Source organism: Anolis sagrei, chromosome X (assembly GCF_037176765.1).
Source record: "Anolis sagrei isolate rAnoSag1 chromosome X, rAnoSag1.mat, whole genome shotgun sequence".
NCBI lineage: Eukaryota > Metazoa > Chordata > Lepidosauria > Squamata > Dactyloidae > Anolis > Anolis sagrei.
This window is the reverse complement of record NC_090034.1, coordinates 93,102,444-93,120,125: the sequence shown is the minus strand read 5'-3', so window position 1 is coordinate 93,120,125 and position 17,682 is coordinate 93,102,444. Positions and strand designations below refer to the sequence as shown.

Genomic DNA, 17,682 nt, shown 5'->3' with positions numbered 1-17,682 from the left:
CACTGTAAAATAAATGCAGTTTGACACCACTTTAACTGCCATGGCTCAATGCCATGGAGCCATGGCATTGTAGTTTTACAAAGTCTACTCTGCCAAAAAGTGCTGATGCTTCACTAAACTACAAATCTCAAGAAAAACTACAAATCTAAATATCTGATAGCATTGGGCCATGGCCATTAAAATAGTGTTGAATAGTGAGAATGCTACAATGTATGGAATGCACCTTTAGAAAGACCCAAGCAATTAATCACTTCCACTTGAAAGTCCGGTATAGGAGGCAGGATCTTAACTGAGTCAGGCTTCATCTTTCTCAGAAAAGGAGCTAACATTTCAGGAAATCTGCTTCTAATCCAACAAAAGCCCAGAGAGTTCAATTATTTCATTAAGCGCACAGAAGACTGAATTCAGTATCCTATTTTTATGTGCTAGTGTTCACAGGCTACATGTTCTTATGCTGGTTTAGCCAACAGTAACCCTTTCCCACCATCTACCTCCCATTCAGTCTTCTTTTCTGTCTTCCTTCAAGGCCTTGTAGACAAAAGCAGGATGCCCTCTCTCTTGGAGAACACCTCAACTGTAAATATGAACAACAGCCATTTTCTAAAACCATTCAAGCCCACCAATGTGGGCATCACCATCCTTATCTTTATGGCTTTTCTGATGGGGACAATTGTGAATGGACTCTTCCTCTGGATGCTGGGGTTGAGGATGAAGAAGACAGTCAACATGTTTTGGTTCCTCCACCTGATCCTCACACACTTGATCTCCTGTTTCATTCTGCCCTTCTTTGCTATCTACGTCCTCCATGATTTCCGCTGGATTTTAGGGACAGTCGTGTGCAAGATTATAAAATCCTTATTTTCAATGGTCATGTTCACTACTGTTTTTCTCCTCACAACCATCAGCCTGGATCGGTACTTCTTCATCTGCCATCCTGTTTGGTCTCGGCAGTATCGTACAATTCCCTGGGCAAAGAGACTGGTCACTGGGGTATGGCTCAGCTCCATAACTCTGAGTATTCCCAGTTTGGTTCTCCTAGAAACTCAAGAGGTGCAAAGCAAGATGCAGTGTGATTACACTTTTGCTTTCTCCAAAGACATTTCCTTTCACTCAGCTTTTTTCCTGGTCCAGTTCCTGCTAGCCTTCCTGCTTCCTTTCCTCACCATACTAAGTTGCTACTGTTGGATCGGCCTTGAATTGAAGAGGAAGCACTTGGTGAAGACTGGGAAACCTTTCCGAATCCTGGTGACTGCAGTGGCATCTTTTTTCATCTCCTGGTTTCCCTACCACGTCTACAATGCTTTTCATTCTTTTCGGGTAGCACCAGAAAGAACAAATCAGATCCTATGGGATATTGCCGCTGCTGGAGGCTGTTTCAATATTTGTTTCACCCCCATTATTTACCTCTTTGTTGGGGAGAAACTCCAGCAGGTTTTCAAGATGCCTGTGATTTCCCTGTTTAGCAAAGACTTTGAGGATTATCCTATGACTCCTTGGGATAATACCAATACTGGGCAGGAGTTTGACCATAGCCACAGAGAAACACCCAGAATGCAAAGCTGAATCAAGAAAGCAAGTTGTTATGACCACAAAGAAGTAGGTACTTGGGGGTCACATATAGACAGAAGGCTGGTTCTTCATTGTTGTTGTTACCTGATGTCACATTGACTTCAACTTATGGGGATCTCATGATTGAGAGACCTCCAAGATCTCCAGTCAACAATACCCTGTTCAGGTCTTACAAATTCACAGATGTAAGTTGAGCTTTTCTTTCATCTCTGAGCTTGTTAGCAGCTGAACATCCTTTCAGCTCTGCTCCAGTTTCATCATTAAACTCACACACTTCCCCAGTAACTGGCTGAGTGCTTTTCTGACCAGGGAGTTTTATCTTTTGGCACTCTATCTTGTTTCATTTTGGAATATTTCACCACAGGATTTTCAATATAAAAGGCTTCAAGAGTAGTTCATAATTTATTTCCTTCACATTCAGGATCACTGCCCAATAGCTGTTCAGAACCTTTAGGACTCTATCCGACCGACCTTCTATTCCATTACAATCATGTTAGCAGAAATAATGGAAACATACAAGGCTGAGCACTTTCAATATTGTAACCACTACATGAGTGCAATTGTGCCAATCTACTATTACATTACCCCATGATTGCACTTCTGCACAGCCTTCCTTTACTACAGTGGTTTCTTTATCTATTATTATTATTATTATTATTATTATTATTATTATTATTATTATTGGCATAATTGTGCAATCCTGGCATTTTTAAAAAAGAGGCAACTATAAAATAAAATAAAAACAGCCATCTTGGGAATAGCGTAAGGGAAGAGGGAGATGGAGAGAGGAGAATCCCACCCTGATGTTATTTTACTGCTGGTATGCCAGCACAGAAATGGAAGGGACCCATCTCATCAAGGTAAGTGATGGGAATATTGTGGGATTGGAAGTTGTTGGCACATTTTGCCCAATCATTGCTGGTGACAGGAAAATCATTGGGGATCCAGCAGTGGGATGCATGAAATGACATGATAGATGATGGTCCAGTTACAATGTCCCTACATTAACTAGGGCTAAAAAATAAATTTAATATGTCAGAATTCACCTCAATTATGGTACCTGCAGGATACAGTAAATTGCAAATAACAAGTAGTAAAATCACTCCTAACTAATTACTTTGTGGGTAATGAAGGATAACAACGTGGGATTTCAAAAAGAAGTGCAAAATTTAAATAATAATAATAATAATAATAATAATAATAATAATAATAATACGCTTAATTTATATTCCACCTTTCTTACCTAGGGGGCTCAAAGTGGATTGCAGCACTTACAGTAGACATAGGTAAACATTCAATGTCTTACAATCACATACAATGAGACACAAAACACAGACAAGGCAAAGGCTTCTCCTTTCATTTCCGGCTTCTGGAGGTAGTGCTTGCCTCTGACTTTGGGAGAGGTGTGTTTCTGCATTGTCACCTTCTGGTTATGTGGCTGGCAAGACTGCTTGGAACGTCTCTTTACCTTTTCCTGCCAAAGCGGTACCTTTGCATGTTTGTATGTTTTTGAACTGCTAGGTTGGCAGGAGCTGGGGCTAACAGTGGGGGTTCACCCCACCCTGTGGATTCAAACTTCCAACCTTCAGGTCAGTAGTTCAGTAGCACAAGGGTTTAAACCAGGGGTCCTCAAACTTTTTAAACAGAGGGCCAGGTCGCAGTTTCTCTAACTGTTGGAGGGCCGGATTATAATTTGAAAAAAGCATGAAGGAATTCTTATACACACTGCATGTACCTTATTTGTAGTGCAAAAACACTTCAAAACAGTACAATAATTAAAATGAAGAACAATTTTAATAAATATAAACTTATTAGTATTTCAATGGGAAGTGTGGGCCTGTTTTGGCTGATGAGATAGGATTGTTGTTGCTGTTGTTGTGTGCTTTCAAGTCATTTCAGACTTAGGTTGACCTCGAGCGAGGGCTGGGTAAATGATCTTGGAGGGCCGTATCCAGCCCTCGGGCCTTAGTTTGAAGACCCTTGGTTTAAACCATTGCGCCACCGTGGCCCTACAAAACAACATTTATTTATCTGTTCAATAATTAATGATTTGTAGCTATGTTCAAAAGTTACTTTTAAGGGGTATTTTTTGTGTATTAAAACAAGGAAGAGAATGTAATAAAAAGAGATGAATGCAACAAGAAATGTAATATTATAATACAGAGAAACAATACATCTCCAAGTAGCAAAGTCACCAGTCAGACAAAGTGTCCAAATTTTGCAGTCATTACATTTATTAGATATTGTGCAGCGGAGAAAGGAAAAGTTTATTTTCTGTGCAGTTTCATGTGCAAAAAAAAATGCTGTTCCCTACATAAAACTGGTGATTTTTTTGCAGAATAAGTCATGAATTGCACATAAGTTTTTAAAAATGCAAAGTTTTCAAAGGCATTCTTCCAGTGGGAAGAAGATTACTAAAATTACTCATGGCTTTCTTTAAGAAGAATTTTAGTGAACAATTGCATCCCACATCCAGAATCAAGGAAGACAATTGTAAGCATAGGTTTGGTCCAAGATTTCACAAACTAGTTTCAAAGGTGTTTCTTCTTCTTCTTATGCTGAAGAACTGGAGTTATCTAAAGCAACATCGCTCATTACCCTTTTGAGACAATGGAGCCTTCCAAAAAGTGCTGAAGAAGAAGAAGAGACAGAGAAATAAAGTCCTGAAATAAAAAAAGAGAGAGAGAACAGAGTCATTACTCAAATAGTGGAATAGATGGACCATTTACCCTGGTTGGACTATTGCTAGGGTGATTAAAGGGAGGCCTGTGGGTGGCATAAAACTCTTGCAACCCTCAAGGGGTCAAATGCCTCCAATTCCTTCTTGAGAGGCAATTTTGTTATATGTTGGGCCCCCAGGCCTTTTTTAGACAGAACAAAGCTTTGTGCACTAGGCTTGTGCAAAATAAATCTATCTATCTATGTATATAATAAAAGTCAAAGTTTGTATGCAGCGGTGCAACCGGGTATGTGCCAGCTTTCTGATTGGCTGCCACTGTGGTGCTATTTGCATATGGTCTCTGATTGGCCAGCTGCAACAGGAGCCCCTGGTGGAGAAAAAGGGTCATGACAGAAACGGAGACATGAGAGAAGGAAATTTGCATATGGTCTCTGATTGGCCAGCCACAATTCCAAGATTCCGAGATGACAAAGAGAGGAAAGGAAAAGGCCAGGGGCTGGGTCAGAAAATTACCAATACAGACCAAACTTGGCACACAGAGCCCCCATGACCCACTCGACATCCTACTGCAGTTTGGAAGAGGACGGACGATGGATGATGGGACTTCCAGTACCTTCACTCACTTCCTGAAACCACAGCGACACTTATCCAAATACCAATAAAGACCAAACTTGGCACAAAGAGCTCCCATGGCCAACTCAACATTCTGGTGAGGTTTGGGGGAGAACAGACTCTGGATGATGGGACTTGCAGTACCATAACTCACTTTCTGAGACCACTGCGACCCTCATCCAATGATTGATCAAGACCAAACTTGGCACACAGAGCCTCCATGACCCATTCTACATCCAGGTGCTGATTGGAGGAGGATGGACCATGCACAATGGGATTTGCAGTACCTTCACTAACTCATAACTGATAAAGAACGCCTTTGCCACACAATGCCTTTCTATAATAACCTGGGCAGTGCAGGGTCCCCAAGCTAGTAAATAAATAAATCATAAAGCATCGTAAGTTGGATAGTTTCATATGATCAGTACTTACGATGCTATTTAAGAAGCGTGGGAATCCTCTCCTCCCAAAACTTAAGAATCAAAACTTACCCCATACTTTTTGTTTTAGTTTTGTAATTCTCAGAAAGCTCCCAAAGTCAGTTTTATATTCAGTGCAAGGAAACAAAGCAAAGCCAAAAAAAAGCTGCCTTTCCTTTGTAAATTAATGATCTCTTGCCATTAGAAGAGGGAAAGGAGGGAGAAAGGAGAAGCACAGAATTCTGGGAAATGTAGTTTGGGAAGGTGAGCAGCCACATGCCAGAGAATTTAAAAGGCCCTGCCCTAAACTACATTTCCAAGAGTGTTGTGTTCAGCATTGGAAAGCCTCAATCAGATGGGGGAGAGAAAGAAATTTGCCCCTCTGTAGCCAGGCAGAGTTTGAATAAATTGGTTAATTTTCTACACTATTATTTTTGTTCTTGGGTTATAAATATCATTTCCTAATTGTTTCTATTATAAAAACATGGGGAAAGTTTATTCAACTGCAAAAACTTTGTTTTTGCGAGAGGGACATTGTGCTATAGCACAATTTGTTCTAGTATCTTTGGGCATAAAAACGAAGTTTCTGGAGTACAACAAATGCTTCAAAGTAAGGACTACACAATTAAACAGGAAATAACACTTTCAAACTAGGAACGTATTTTTTTTTATTATTATTATTATTATTATTATTCATGGGCTCTATATCCATCTGTCAGGGGTGCTTTGATTGTGCTTTTGCTGCATGGCAGAAGGAAGGGGATCAGAATGGATGGCCTTTGGAGTCCCTTAAAACTCTGTGATTCTGTCATTATCTATCATATAATATTATATAATAATATGAGATATATTCAATGAGCTTTTGTGACTTCAAATTATGTTTTTGTCAAAACTTTAAAAAATCTCTAAAATCAGATGCATGAATATTTCTGAAAGCGGGGGGAAATGATCCCCTGTTATCTTGTGTCATTGTATAGAAAATTCAAGGAGATAGCTCTTGTAGTTTGTTTTAAAATGTTGTTTATAAAATCTTTGAAAATTCCCCAAAAATCTATTGATAAATGAAATGTTCTGAAATTTGATGGTCTAACAGTCATAAATGTGTTCTACGACTGTAACAAGCTGTAAAAAGGGAGGAGAAAGGAGCCCCAGAAACCTGCCAGATGTGCAATTACTCAAACAATATAGTTACAAAATTTCATTATTCTCGTTAAAATAATGAAATTTTTTACTAGCGATGCTTTGGAAACACTTTAGAAATGAAATGCTAGCATCCCCCAGTTTTGTAATTACTTTTGAAACTTTTTTTATGGAGTGCACATGCCTATTGTGTACCATGTGACCTTCCTTGGATGGTCTACATCAATTCTGCTGCCTTACGGGGCTTGAAGGCCACCATCATTTCAGAAATGTAGAAGGAAAATTCAACTGCTAATTCAACTAGTTGGCTTTCATCCATAGAATGGGAGTAGTGCTATATTATGGTCACAATGATCACCCTCCCTCTACTTCTCCTGTTTGCTAAACAAAGTTAGCTCATAAGGCAGGTACCCAAGTCAAGGGCAGAGTCACTTACTTGATAAGACCCAACAGGAGGAAAATGACGGCGCTGAAATTGCCAAACTCAGTAGCAAGCATCTCATCTGCAGTAAGCATCTCACCAGGGATTACTGTAGTTATATGAGGAGAAAAAATAAGGCTGGAAGGTATAACAGTTTGTGTCCTTTACTACTTAGAAGACGTTAATCTCTTTGTTTAGTCTTTCTTTAAAAAGAAAGAAAATAAATGCATATGCCCCGAGTTAATCCCTCGTTCCTGATCCCTTAAAACAGTGGTTCTCAACCTGGGGTCCCCAGATCTTTTTGGCCTACAACTCCCAGAAATCCCAGTCAGTTTACCAGCTGTTAGGATTTCTGGGAGTTGAAGGCCAAAAACATCTGGGGACCCCAGGTTGAGAACCACTGCCTTAAAACATGGTAGACTATCCACCTTATCACATTGAGAAATTTCCCAGTCACAAGACACTTCAGTCTTTTTTTCAAGCATGGAGAGGCACTGAGCTCATCACACAAGTTAAGTTACTTCTGGCTGTCTTGCATAGCCCTCTGTGGTTGAAGAGAGGCAGAAGTGTCCTGAAAGAAGGGAACTCCAGCAAAAAAACCCCTCTTCACAATGAGAAATTTCTTCCTGGCATGACATTTCAGCCTCTTTTCTCTATTCCATTCCAAGTTTGGGTTACTTTTAAAGGAGCTATCCAAGGTACTGAACCTATTTGCAACAGGGCTTAACACAAGGGATGCTCCTTTAAAACCTGTACTGAATTCACTGTTCACTGACATGGGAGTCACCACCCACCATTCAGCTCCTTCCATCCGAACAGGACCACTCTTGTAGATGACTTTTTGGCTTATCTACCTCTCTGAAACTCTCCCATCACAGCAGCATGCACAGACATCCACAAACTAGCGGTATCTCTCACCTGTAGAACAATCTTTGGTGCTGCCATCTTTCAAGGTGCTGAGGATGAACTGTACTGTGTAGACTCCAAAAGAGTTGCTTGCAACACATAGAATCCTGTGGTCTAACTCTATGCTGGTTGTCCAGTTGATGCTACTGGTGACCTCATTCTCCTGTATTAAGGAAGTGACCTTCGGGTTCTTTCTGCTGCTCTCCTCAGTTATAGTTTCTCCATCTACTTGCCACTGGATCTGAGCTGGAGGGTGAGCCTTGAAGGAACAAGTGCAGAGGACACTATTGTCCTGGTGCCAACATGTGGTATTTCTTTGAGGACTTACGCTGAGCTCTGGGGCATCTGTAAACAAGGGACAGATATGTCTAGATTAATTTATCAAGATCTAGAAATGTTAGTGCTGGCAGCAATCTATTTTTGGACATTCCTCTGATGAGTATTGGCACCATGAGAACTACCAACCTGTTGTTGTTCAAGAAAAGATTCTAAGAAGGCTAGATTAGAAGTTAGAATCTGTTTTACATATGTTTAATATTTAGAAGGCATGTAGCATCTGCTATGATACTACAGAAACTGGGTGAAGGAGTAAAAAATATTTAGCAATGTAGTTACAGCCAGGTATATTTCCAGTTACCATATTTCAGTAAATATTTGTGTAGCAGTGTAAATATCACATACTACAAAAATAAAAGCTAATTAATATTACTTGCTGGTACTCTGGGAAGTTGTTATATTCTTAACAGAAGGAACTCAGGTGAACTAACACTGCACAGTCACCCAGACAGTTTGCTTGGCTGAATCGTGCCGATTCTCTGCCTGGCACTGATACTCCCCAGCATCCTCTGGTGTGATTTTGGTCAATTGGAGTACATGTTTCTTTCTCCCTTTGGGGATGCTGATGTTCCCCTTCATCCAGGTCAGGGTGCGATTTGGACTTCCATCCATATGGCATAGTAACCTGATTGAGGATCCTGCTTGAGCCACCACAATGGCTTTGGCCTCTTCTCCTTTCTCTGAGGAGGAATCTGGAAAAAGAACAAAACAGGTTTAGGCAACTGTGGTGGATCTGAAGGCTATTTTTTTTACCTCAGGAACCTTTCAGGGCTGCATGGGTTGCCAAAAATGCCAAAAACCTTCAAAGGAAATTACTGCAAGTCTACTTCTTTTATTGATTTTTTTTTTGTGCTAGCATGTACAGCAGAGGGTACAATCTTTTTAAAATATATATTAGAGAGTTCTAGGAGATGCAATTCCATATGCATATTTCAATTTGCCAAGGATATTGCTATTTAATAGTGGTATGCAATCCAGCAAAAGCCCGTGTTGTTTTTGGTCCCATTTTTGGCTCCCCCCAATCTGGTTCTGTTTTCATTCTGGTGAGATTCAGTCCATTGGCCCTAATGGGGAAACTTTAGAGGTACATTTCTCTGTCATTATTAGAAAACTTGCCTCAGTTGTAGACCACATTTATGACTGCAAGACTGCCAAGTTTCAGAACGTTTCACCTATCCATTGATTTTTGGGAATTTTAAACATTTTCACCATAACATTTTTAAACACACATACATAAAGGGGGTTCTGGGAATTGAAGTCCCAAGTGTATGCCATAAGAGGGGAGGAGAATGGACACAATCAACCAAGCCTCCGATTGGCTGAGAAAGAAAGTGAGAAACACACACAGAGCAAAACCTCAACTCCCATTGTGCCCCAGGAGGAAGTATGGAGGTCCCTTCAATGTCCACGCTTCAAAAAGTGCTGCTGGGGAAGTGAAATCCCATTTGCCTCAAATGGGCGCTGCGGGGGGGGGGGGGCTTCAGGAAGGGATGGAGAAGGCTGTCAGGAAAGAAATAAGTGGAAGAGCCACAGCTTGCCTGATTTGCAAAGCTGTCCAACCCACAAGCTGCCTCTGCCTCAAATAGAGTGCCCCTCAGCCCCATTAGTCCCATTAGCTAAAAAGATCCAACTGGTGGGATCTCTATTGGCTAAGGCTTCAGCTGCTCCCCACCAGGCTTATTTTCATGGATTTGACAGCCAAATCCCCAGAATCCAATACACCAAAAACATATTGTGCACATCTCTACAATTTAATCCTTAGCAGTCCCACTTTTTTCAGTGTTCCAACTTGTCTTTCTCTACCAACTTTCCTCCTTTGATCCCAGTGAGTTTGAATTGTAAAACTAGTTTACAGTCAATTCAACTCAGATAGCAGAGGAGGGAGCAGAATATTGCCCTTCCTAGAAGATTCAGGCAAGAGCAAACTATTACTTGTTGGCTGTTCTTCCTTGTTAGGTCAATTTGACCACACTCTGATCTTGCTTGGCCACAGATGTCCACATTTTCATGCATAAAATGTGGGATGGCATGTAATTCAACCAGTGGAATGATGACTAAATCTTGGAGAGACTGAAGATACAAAGGCACATTGGGATCTCACATTTTCCGCCTATCCACAAAGTGAAATACAATCCACCAACTGTGAATATTGCCCCTCTAAATGTTTGACAATTCTCTTCTCCTTGTTATACCACAAGAACAGGAAAACTGAAAAGCTTGCTGGATCAGGTTGTACAGACATGTGTTATGTTGCAATCCTGCACAGAGCTCAGAAATATGGAATAGGTGCATGAGATAGCAGCCCACCCCAGATTTTTTTTTCTGCTCTGGTAAAACTTTGAATTAAGACCAGTTATAAGCTTGTTTGACTGAATTCTGCGATACCTCTTCCACATTTCTAGTGGTACCCAGATTCAAAATGAATTAAGTAATATAGCAGTTGAGTTGTAGAGTCATACAAGTTCATTTCAGGTTTAACCTCACCAGCCTGGCTCTGTCTTGTTAAGTTCACTGTGATTTTCATATCTTCATTTTGATCTGGAATAGAAAAAGGTAAAAAGTGAGGGTAATAAATGGGTGGCTGAAAAAGTTAAGAGTAAAATGGGAAGCAAAGTTGGGGGAGTATCTCTGGAACCTCCAACAAGATATGCAAAATGTGGGCCAACCTTCTTCAGGGGCACCTGATTTCCATGTCAGTGGAGCAGCAAATATATTATTATCAGTTTGAATCAAGAGCAGTGATTCCTGAAGTTTGGTCCTCCAGGTATTCTGGACCTCAGGTTCCAAAATCTCTGAGCATTGGCCCAAGTGATTGAAGCTTCTGGAAACTACATTTGGAAGCATCTGAAAGACTAGTATTTGAGAACCAGTGCTCCAAATGTCAAAAATGCTTTCCAATGTGCTGAATACTACCTTCGTAGCAGCTCTTTTGAGAGATAATAATAATATTTTACTAACACAAAAACACAGTATGTCACAGCAAACAAGATATATATGTTGGATTTCGTATCACAAAATCACAGGTTGAACACTTCCCAAGTGACTAGGACTATGTGATGTATCCTTGAATGATGTGTGCAGACCCAAGTAAGGTGGCCTTTTGCAGTTGACAGATTGTGATTTTGTCAATGTTTATTGTTTCCAAATGCCGGCTGAGATCTTTTGGCACAGCACCCAGTGTGCCAATGACCACTGGGACTACCTGTACTGGTTTATGGTACAGCCTTTGCAGTTCGATTTTGAGGTCTTGATAGCGGCTGAATTTTTCCTGTTGTTTTTCCTCAATGTGACTGTCACCTGGTATGGCTACATCAATAATCCAAACTTTTTTCTTTTCCACAATCATGACATCTGGTATATTGTGTTCCAAAACTTTGTCAGTCTGGATTCGAAAGTTCCACAGTATTTTTGCATGATCATTTCCCACGACCTTTGCAGGTTTATGATCCCACCAGTTCTTTACTGCTGGCAGGTGGTACTTGTGACATAAGTTCCAATGAATCATTTGGGCCACATAGTTGTGCCTCTGTATGTAGTCCGTCTGTGCAATTTTCTTATAGCAGCTGAGGATATGATCAATGGTTTCATCAGCTTCCTTGCACAGACTGCATTTTGGGCATTTTTTCAATCCTGGCCTTAATAGCATTTGTTCTGATGGCTTTATCCTGGGCCAGAATCAGGCCTTCTGTCTCCTCTTCAGTGTTCCATTCTATTATTATTATTATTATTATTATTATTATTATTATTATATCCAGAATAGATTCACTGCCCCTCTGACATGTAAAACTCCAGCTTCCACCTAGACCAGTGGTTCCCAATCTTTGGGCCTCCAGGTGTTTTGGACTTCAGCTCCCACAGTTTCTAACAGCTGGTAAGCTGGCTGGGATTTCTGAGAGTTGAAGTACAAAACACCCGGAGGCTCAAAGGTTGGAAACCACTCACCCAGACAAAGTGAAAGCACTGATGGTCCTTCCCTCTCTCATCCACCCACCCACACATTAAAGATGAAAATATTAATCACCTTTTTCCAAAAACATCAGTGAGATCATGAAACCTTCCAGATCTTGTTGGACTGCAAGTGTCAACAGTCCTAGCCAGGATCATCAATGGTGAGGAATAATGGGAGTTATAGACCAACTACCCCTAAAAGATTGCATGATTCTCTCCTCTGCCATGAAGACTCAAATACCCATTGTAACAAGGAATGCCCATTACAATCTTTGCACAAAATTTTTGCTGAGAGTTTAAAATTGACTGTTTTGATCACAAGGGGAACTGTTATAAAATGATGCACCATTGGTATGTGACTCCAAATGCATTTGCTAAAATCCTTAATGATTTATCTAATTCTTTTTGGAAATGCAGTCAACAAAAGGGCTTATTATATTTTATTATATGTGGTGGACTTGTGATGAAGCAAAATAATTTTGGGATCAAATATGTAACCTGATGCAGAAGATTCATAAGATAAACAGGAGCAATACAGGCTGTGGACCCTGTTCCTGCAAAGCTGAAAACAACTATGGGGTCAAAATCTGAAGGGGAAAAAAACCCAGAAAAGGTTTGTCACCCCTCCAGCAATGATTTACAAACTTCACTGGATCTGTATGCACTGCCTTTTGATATATCAATGCAAAATATTGACTTTGAAGTAGCAAGTTCAGTATGATTTGTTATTCAGATACCTTGGGCTTGTATTTCCCTACATCCTTTTTGTATCTTTCCAAGACAGGAGCAAAGAAGTCCATGCCTCAGAAATCCCATATATGAACCCCCATGTTTCAGCACAATATTGGCAGGGACTAGACTGAACACTGTCATTCTAAGAAGGGCATTTGGAAAAGGCACATAAAGGAAAATGTGTCTTCTTTTTTCTGAGCAATTTTCCCAATGGAGGAGTTAGCACTGTGATTATTATTATGTGCAAATGCACAGGGCTTTGTTTTGGGCATCCTCAAGTCTCATAAAAATGTGTATATTTTGAAATGTGCACAACGTTCTATCACTGGAGAAAATGTCAATTCTTTAAAAAGTATACAATAATTTGTGCTGATGGGAGAAAAGGATAAGATGTTCAAATATCCTCATAGAAAAAGAGGAAAGGGGATGAAAATGCTAATCTATCAACTGACCACAGAATTCCATTGAAAGGCCTTGCAATGTTTAGAGGGTACATATTTTTCAAAGTCTACATGCAATCAAATCTATGAATTAACTGTAGTAGTTAATATATAGGTTGGAAAATACTTGCCTGTTACAAAAATGTCAGGTGAAATATAATCAAACATGGTGGAATAACTGAACTTTAATCCTCTGTTTCCCACAATTCTGAAGTAATATTTTTCCTCATCTTCCACCTGGACCTGGGCAATGCTGAAGGAACAGTCACCATGGTTCACGTCTCCTATTAGTTGGAATCGGTTCTCAAAGGCTCTGTTGACCAACTGTGTGCCATCATTGGTGGCTACAAGAAGACCTTGAACACAATGTCTACGGGGGGCTCCATCAAAACAGAATTCAGACCCTTCCTTGTTCTTAAACCAGTAGGCAGATATTTTTTCATGGAAATTTGAAAGTCTATAAGTGAACTGGCAGGGAATATGGACAGAGAGACCTCGTTGTATCGTAACAAAAGTAGGTGCTGTCAATGTGAAACCTGGTATACTTTTGCTCCATATACCTGCCAATAGAAATCAGAAAGATGAGATTGAGTAGGAAGTAGGGATGTAACTCTTTCCCACCTTCATTCTAAAATGAAAGAACAAATATATAAAGCATTCTCTCAACTGTGCAAGGAAATGAGTTTCTATGTAGTTCTTAAGAGTAATTGAATTTTGTGAAATTTTTAGGGGAAACACGTGTTGCTTCTTTGTAACAAGGTTGGAAAGAATATTTGACAATATTCCAAATACAGTGTTTAAAAACCCATGTTTTTCAAGTGTTGGAAAGGAAAAGGATCTTGGATTGGTAAGTCCTGGGTTTTGTGTGTTTCCTGGGTTTCAGTTTCCACTAGGTTTCTGCAATCTGGGTAAACCTTGAGCTATTTCGTGTCTTGACTTTTGGTGTGGTTCCCAACCTATTTTTTTTTGGCAGTCTCCCAAAATCAGGACGGCAGATATCTGTTTATATTCTGGAGTGCCGAATGATCCATTTTCTATCAGCCCATAATGGGGGGGGGGGGTGGCTTCCCAGGCTCCCTTTCCCATCATTTTAGACATTTAAGCTGCTAGTGTTTCTACTATACTGGAACAGCGCTCAGCTGCAGGGAGGTGCATGCTTTAAGGAGGCTTCTGGGCCTGCATGCCATAAACACACTCTTTCCAAGGCAAGGAGGCTGTCACGAAAAGCAGACAACGAGCCGAAATCGGCTCACACTTGTTTTTGTGTCGAGCTGATTTTTGTACCGGGAGGGGGTTTCCCATTATGTGCTCCCTAAGGTAACAAAAGTAATGAAAGAACAGATGAAATGAAAGGAAAATGAATCTGTGCACAACCCTAGTTTCCACTGTTCTGCACAAATAGAAAATCAGGTTTCTGTCCAAAATTTCTGGGGCTTATTTAAAATAAAAAAACTACATTTTCGCACAGAACAATTTCCTGAAAGATTTTGCAAAATGCATAGAGCTTTTGCTGCTGCCTTGCTCTTCTCACAAGGATTTCTTGAGAACTAGAAAGCCCATTTTCTGTAGGAAATGGAAAACTTTCTCATTATATCCAATATTTTTTTACTTCTGTTTCATGTATGTGTATCTTCATTTCATGATCTGATATCACGTATTTCATTTATTAGACACTCAAGGGAAAGACACAGTTTAGTGAGTTACTGGTTGACTAGACTTGTGATATTAAGTTGACAGCACTATACAGAGTCAGGCAACCTGGGCAATTTATTCTTTTTCATTTCCCACTCCTACCTTCAAAGAAAAATGCAAGGATTAGTAGGCTGAACATTGTGTGATTTTTCATCTTCCAGGGAAGATCTGGCTGTTGGTTAGATTTCCTCTCCCTTAGGAATTGAGAGTTTCTTTCTCTGGAGGGAACAGAAATGTCTCTTTTACCAGTGTGATTTTTTGTTGAAAATCAGGAGCTGTTATGCTCAAAATAACCCTTTCTGGGGCGATTCCACAAAAATATAGCAGAGTGCTGGATGCACAGTTTATAAGCAGAAACTTACATGTAGTGAGCAAGGATTGGCTTCCATTCAACAGGATGGAACAGGATTGCAGATCCAAAACTCCATAGGATCACTAATAATATGTTTATTAAAGACAAAATAAATCCATTTTAGATAGGAAAGGTTCTTTGAGCTAACTAGCTTCACTGAGCGATCTTCTAAGGATTAAAAAAAAGGAAAAATAATAAAAGTAGCTATTAGGCCTGGGTAACAACGGAAAAATTTGTTTCTAAAATCAATTTGTATTTGGGGGTTTTTTTTGTTTCGATATTTAAAATAATTACAAAATTTTCCCTTAAAAAAGTTCGATATTTACGAAATTTCGTAAATGTGAAAAAAATTACAAAACATTAATGAATCGATTTCCGAAACAATAACGAATCGATTCGTTAATGGCGGACGCGACCGCGAAATACGCTAAAAAACCTCTAAAAACTTCTGAAGCTTCCCTCTCCCTCTGTTGTTGACTGTTGGTGTGATATTATAATTTTTTTTCACTAATTAAACAAAAAACTTGCCCCAGACATGCGGAAATAATAACGAAACGACCTCAGAACAATAACGAAACGAATACAATAACGAAATACGAAGCATTTACAAAACGTGTTTAAATATTCGTTTTTTAAAAAAATTGCTCCAGAATGGTTCGTTATCGTTTTGTAATTGAAAAAATTAACGAATTATTAACGAATTACGAATTAACGAAACGAAACCGCCCAGCCCTAGTAGCTATGTCTACTACATCTTGCCTGGACAATGGCAAGATGCCTCCTCACTTTAGAGAAGACAAAGGAAGATGGAGACAGGCTGTATGACCAGCCCAGGGCAATAAAAATACCTTTAAAGGGGAAGTTACATTTCCCTGAAGAGATCACATTCCTAAGTATTCAAAGGGGAGGAGACAGTGGCATGCAAAGAGGAGTAAGACAACTCCCTTCTTAACCCCTTCTTAAAGTGAGCTTGCTAGAGGAAATTGGGGAGGAATCCCTCAGTCTAATCTATCTCGGCTAACTACTCATTGAGAGCTGGAGACTTGTGCAGTCAGGGATGAAACCCAACAGTTTTTTATTGTTTATTTTTTAAAAATATAATGCTTTTATTCATATCATGGATTTATATTGGTGTACCATAAGTTCCCTTTACTCCCATTTGAGATGCGGGAGGCATCAATTCAATGAATGAGGGATGCCACCTTCAGCTCAAGCAGCAAATATCATGGGTTGTTGTTCATGCTTTTAGGACTGTCTGCTATCTCAGTTTCCCACCCATAAGGGCTCATCCTAACAGAGTTGATGCAAATATTTTCATTATCTAGATTGAAAAATGAAACTGATAGCAAGCTCACAAAAATACATCTCTGGGAATCACTCTTTGCTTAAACATTGTAGAACATCTCGAAACAAAAGAAATAGGAAGCTTTTGGCTCGGCTGTCATGATACAGTAACTCTGTTCCTCTTCTTGCCTCCCAAAGATAGTTTCACTAATAGGCTGTTTAACAGCTGTGGGCATTGGAAACATGTCCCATCTTGAGTAAGATGTTTGCTTAAATCAGGAGGTACTAGTTTAACCCAGGAGGTACCGGTTTATGCGGGGGGGGGGGGGGGGGGGGGGAAATCCTAGCTCATAAGATATAAAAGTGAAAGGGAAATCTGTCAGTTTCATTTTTGCTAATATTGAATTTCATAAATCCATGCCATCCCAAATACAATGAACTTGTGGGGACAATGGAGAGGGCCTACTCAGTGGTGGCCTCTCAACTTTGGAATACCTTCCCCAGGGAGATTAGGCAAGCCCCCACACTGTCCTCCTTTTTTTAGGGAACTAAAAACCTGGATGTTCCAGCAAGTTTTTGAGAATGGCTAGTCCCTAGGCCCAGTCCCCAGGTTGCCAGATAGTACTCTGTTCTGCACTTCATCCACTTCGCCAGCCCTATAATACACTGTTTGCACTATCCCTCGCCCAGCCCTTCTATAGTTGATCAGATTCATTTTAGTACCCTTGGCCAATGGTATTGTTGAACCTCTCCTGATGGAGCTCTGATGAAATCAGTTTTATTTTGGTGCTGATGAAATCGGTGCAAACTCTAAAATCTTCCAGGGAAGCCCTTCTCTCACTCCCACCACCATCACAAGAACAGCTGGTGGGGACGAGGGAGAGGGCCTTCTTGGTGGTGGTCCCCCACCTCTGGAACACCCTTCTAAGGGAAATAAGACAGGCCCCATCCCTCTCCCCTTTTCATAAAAGCTTGAAGACATGGTGGTTTCACCAGGCCTTTGACAATGACTAGTGCCAGCTCAGCCCTTGGACACTATTAGAATCTGGCCTTGCACCCCCATCTTCTATCCCAGACAGTCCCCCAATAGGCCCTGGAATTGAGCAGCCACAGGCTCCACTATTACTATGGTTGGGACTGGTTATTACACC

The 17,682-nt window shown here is 40.3% G+C and overlaps 1 protein-coding gene across 1 annotated transcript; it reads left to right on the top strand.

Annotated features, from left to right (window-relative positions):
* Nucleotides 1–546: 546 nt before the first annotated feature.
* Nucleotides 547–1,563, top strand: LOC137094854 (probable G-protein coupled receptor 33). The gene has a single exon (XM_067460772.1). The coding sequence runs from the start codon at nt 547–549 to the stop codon at nt 1,561–1,563; it is 1,017 nt and encodes a 338-aa protein (XP_067316873.1).
* Nucleotides 1,564–17,682: the final 16,119 nt, after the last annotated feature.

Bases quoted from the DNA above. Each gene is read 5' to 3' on its own strand.
- LOC137094854 (XM_067460772.1), top strand. From the start codon at position 547: ATGCCCTCTCTCTTGGAGAACACCTCAACTGTAAATATGAACAACAGC.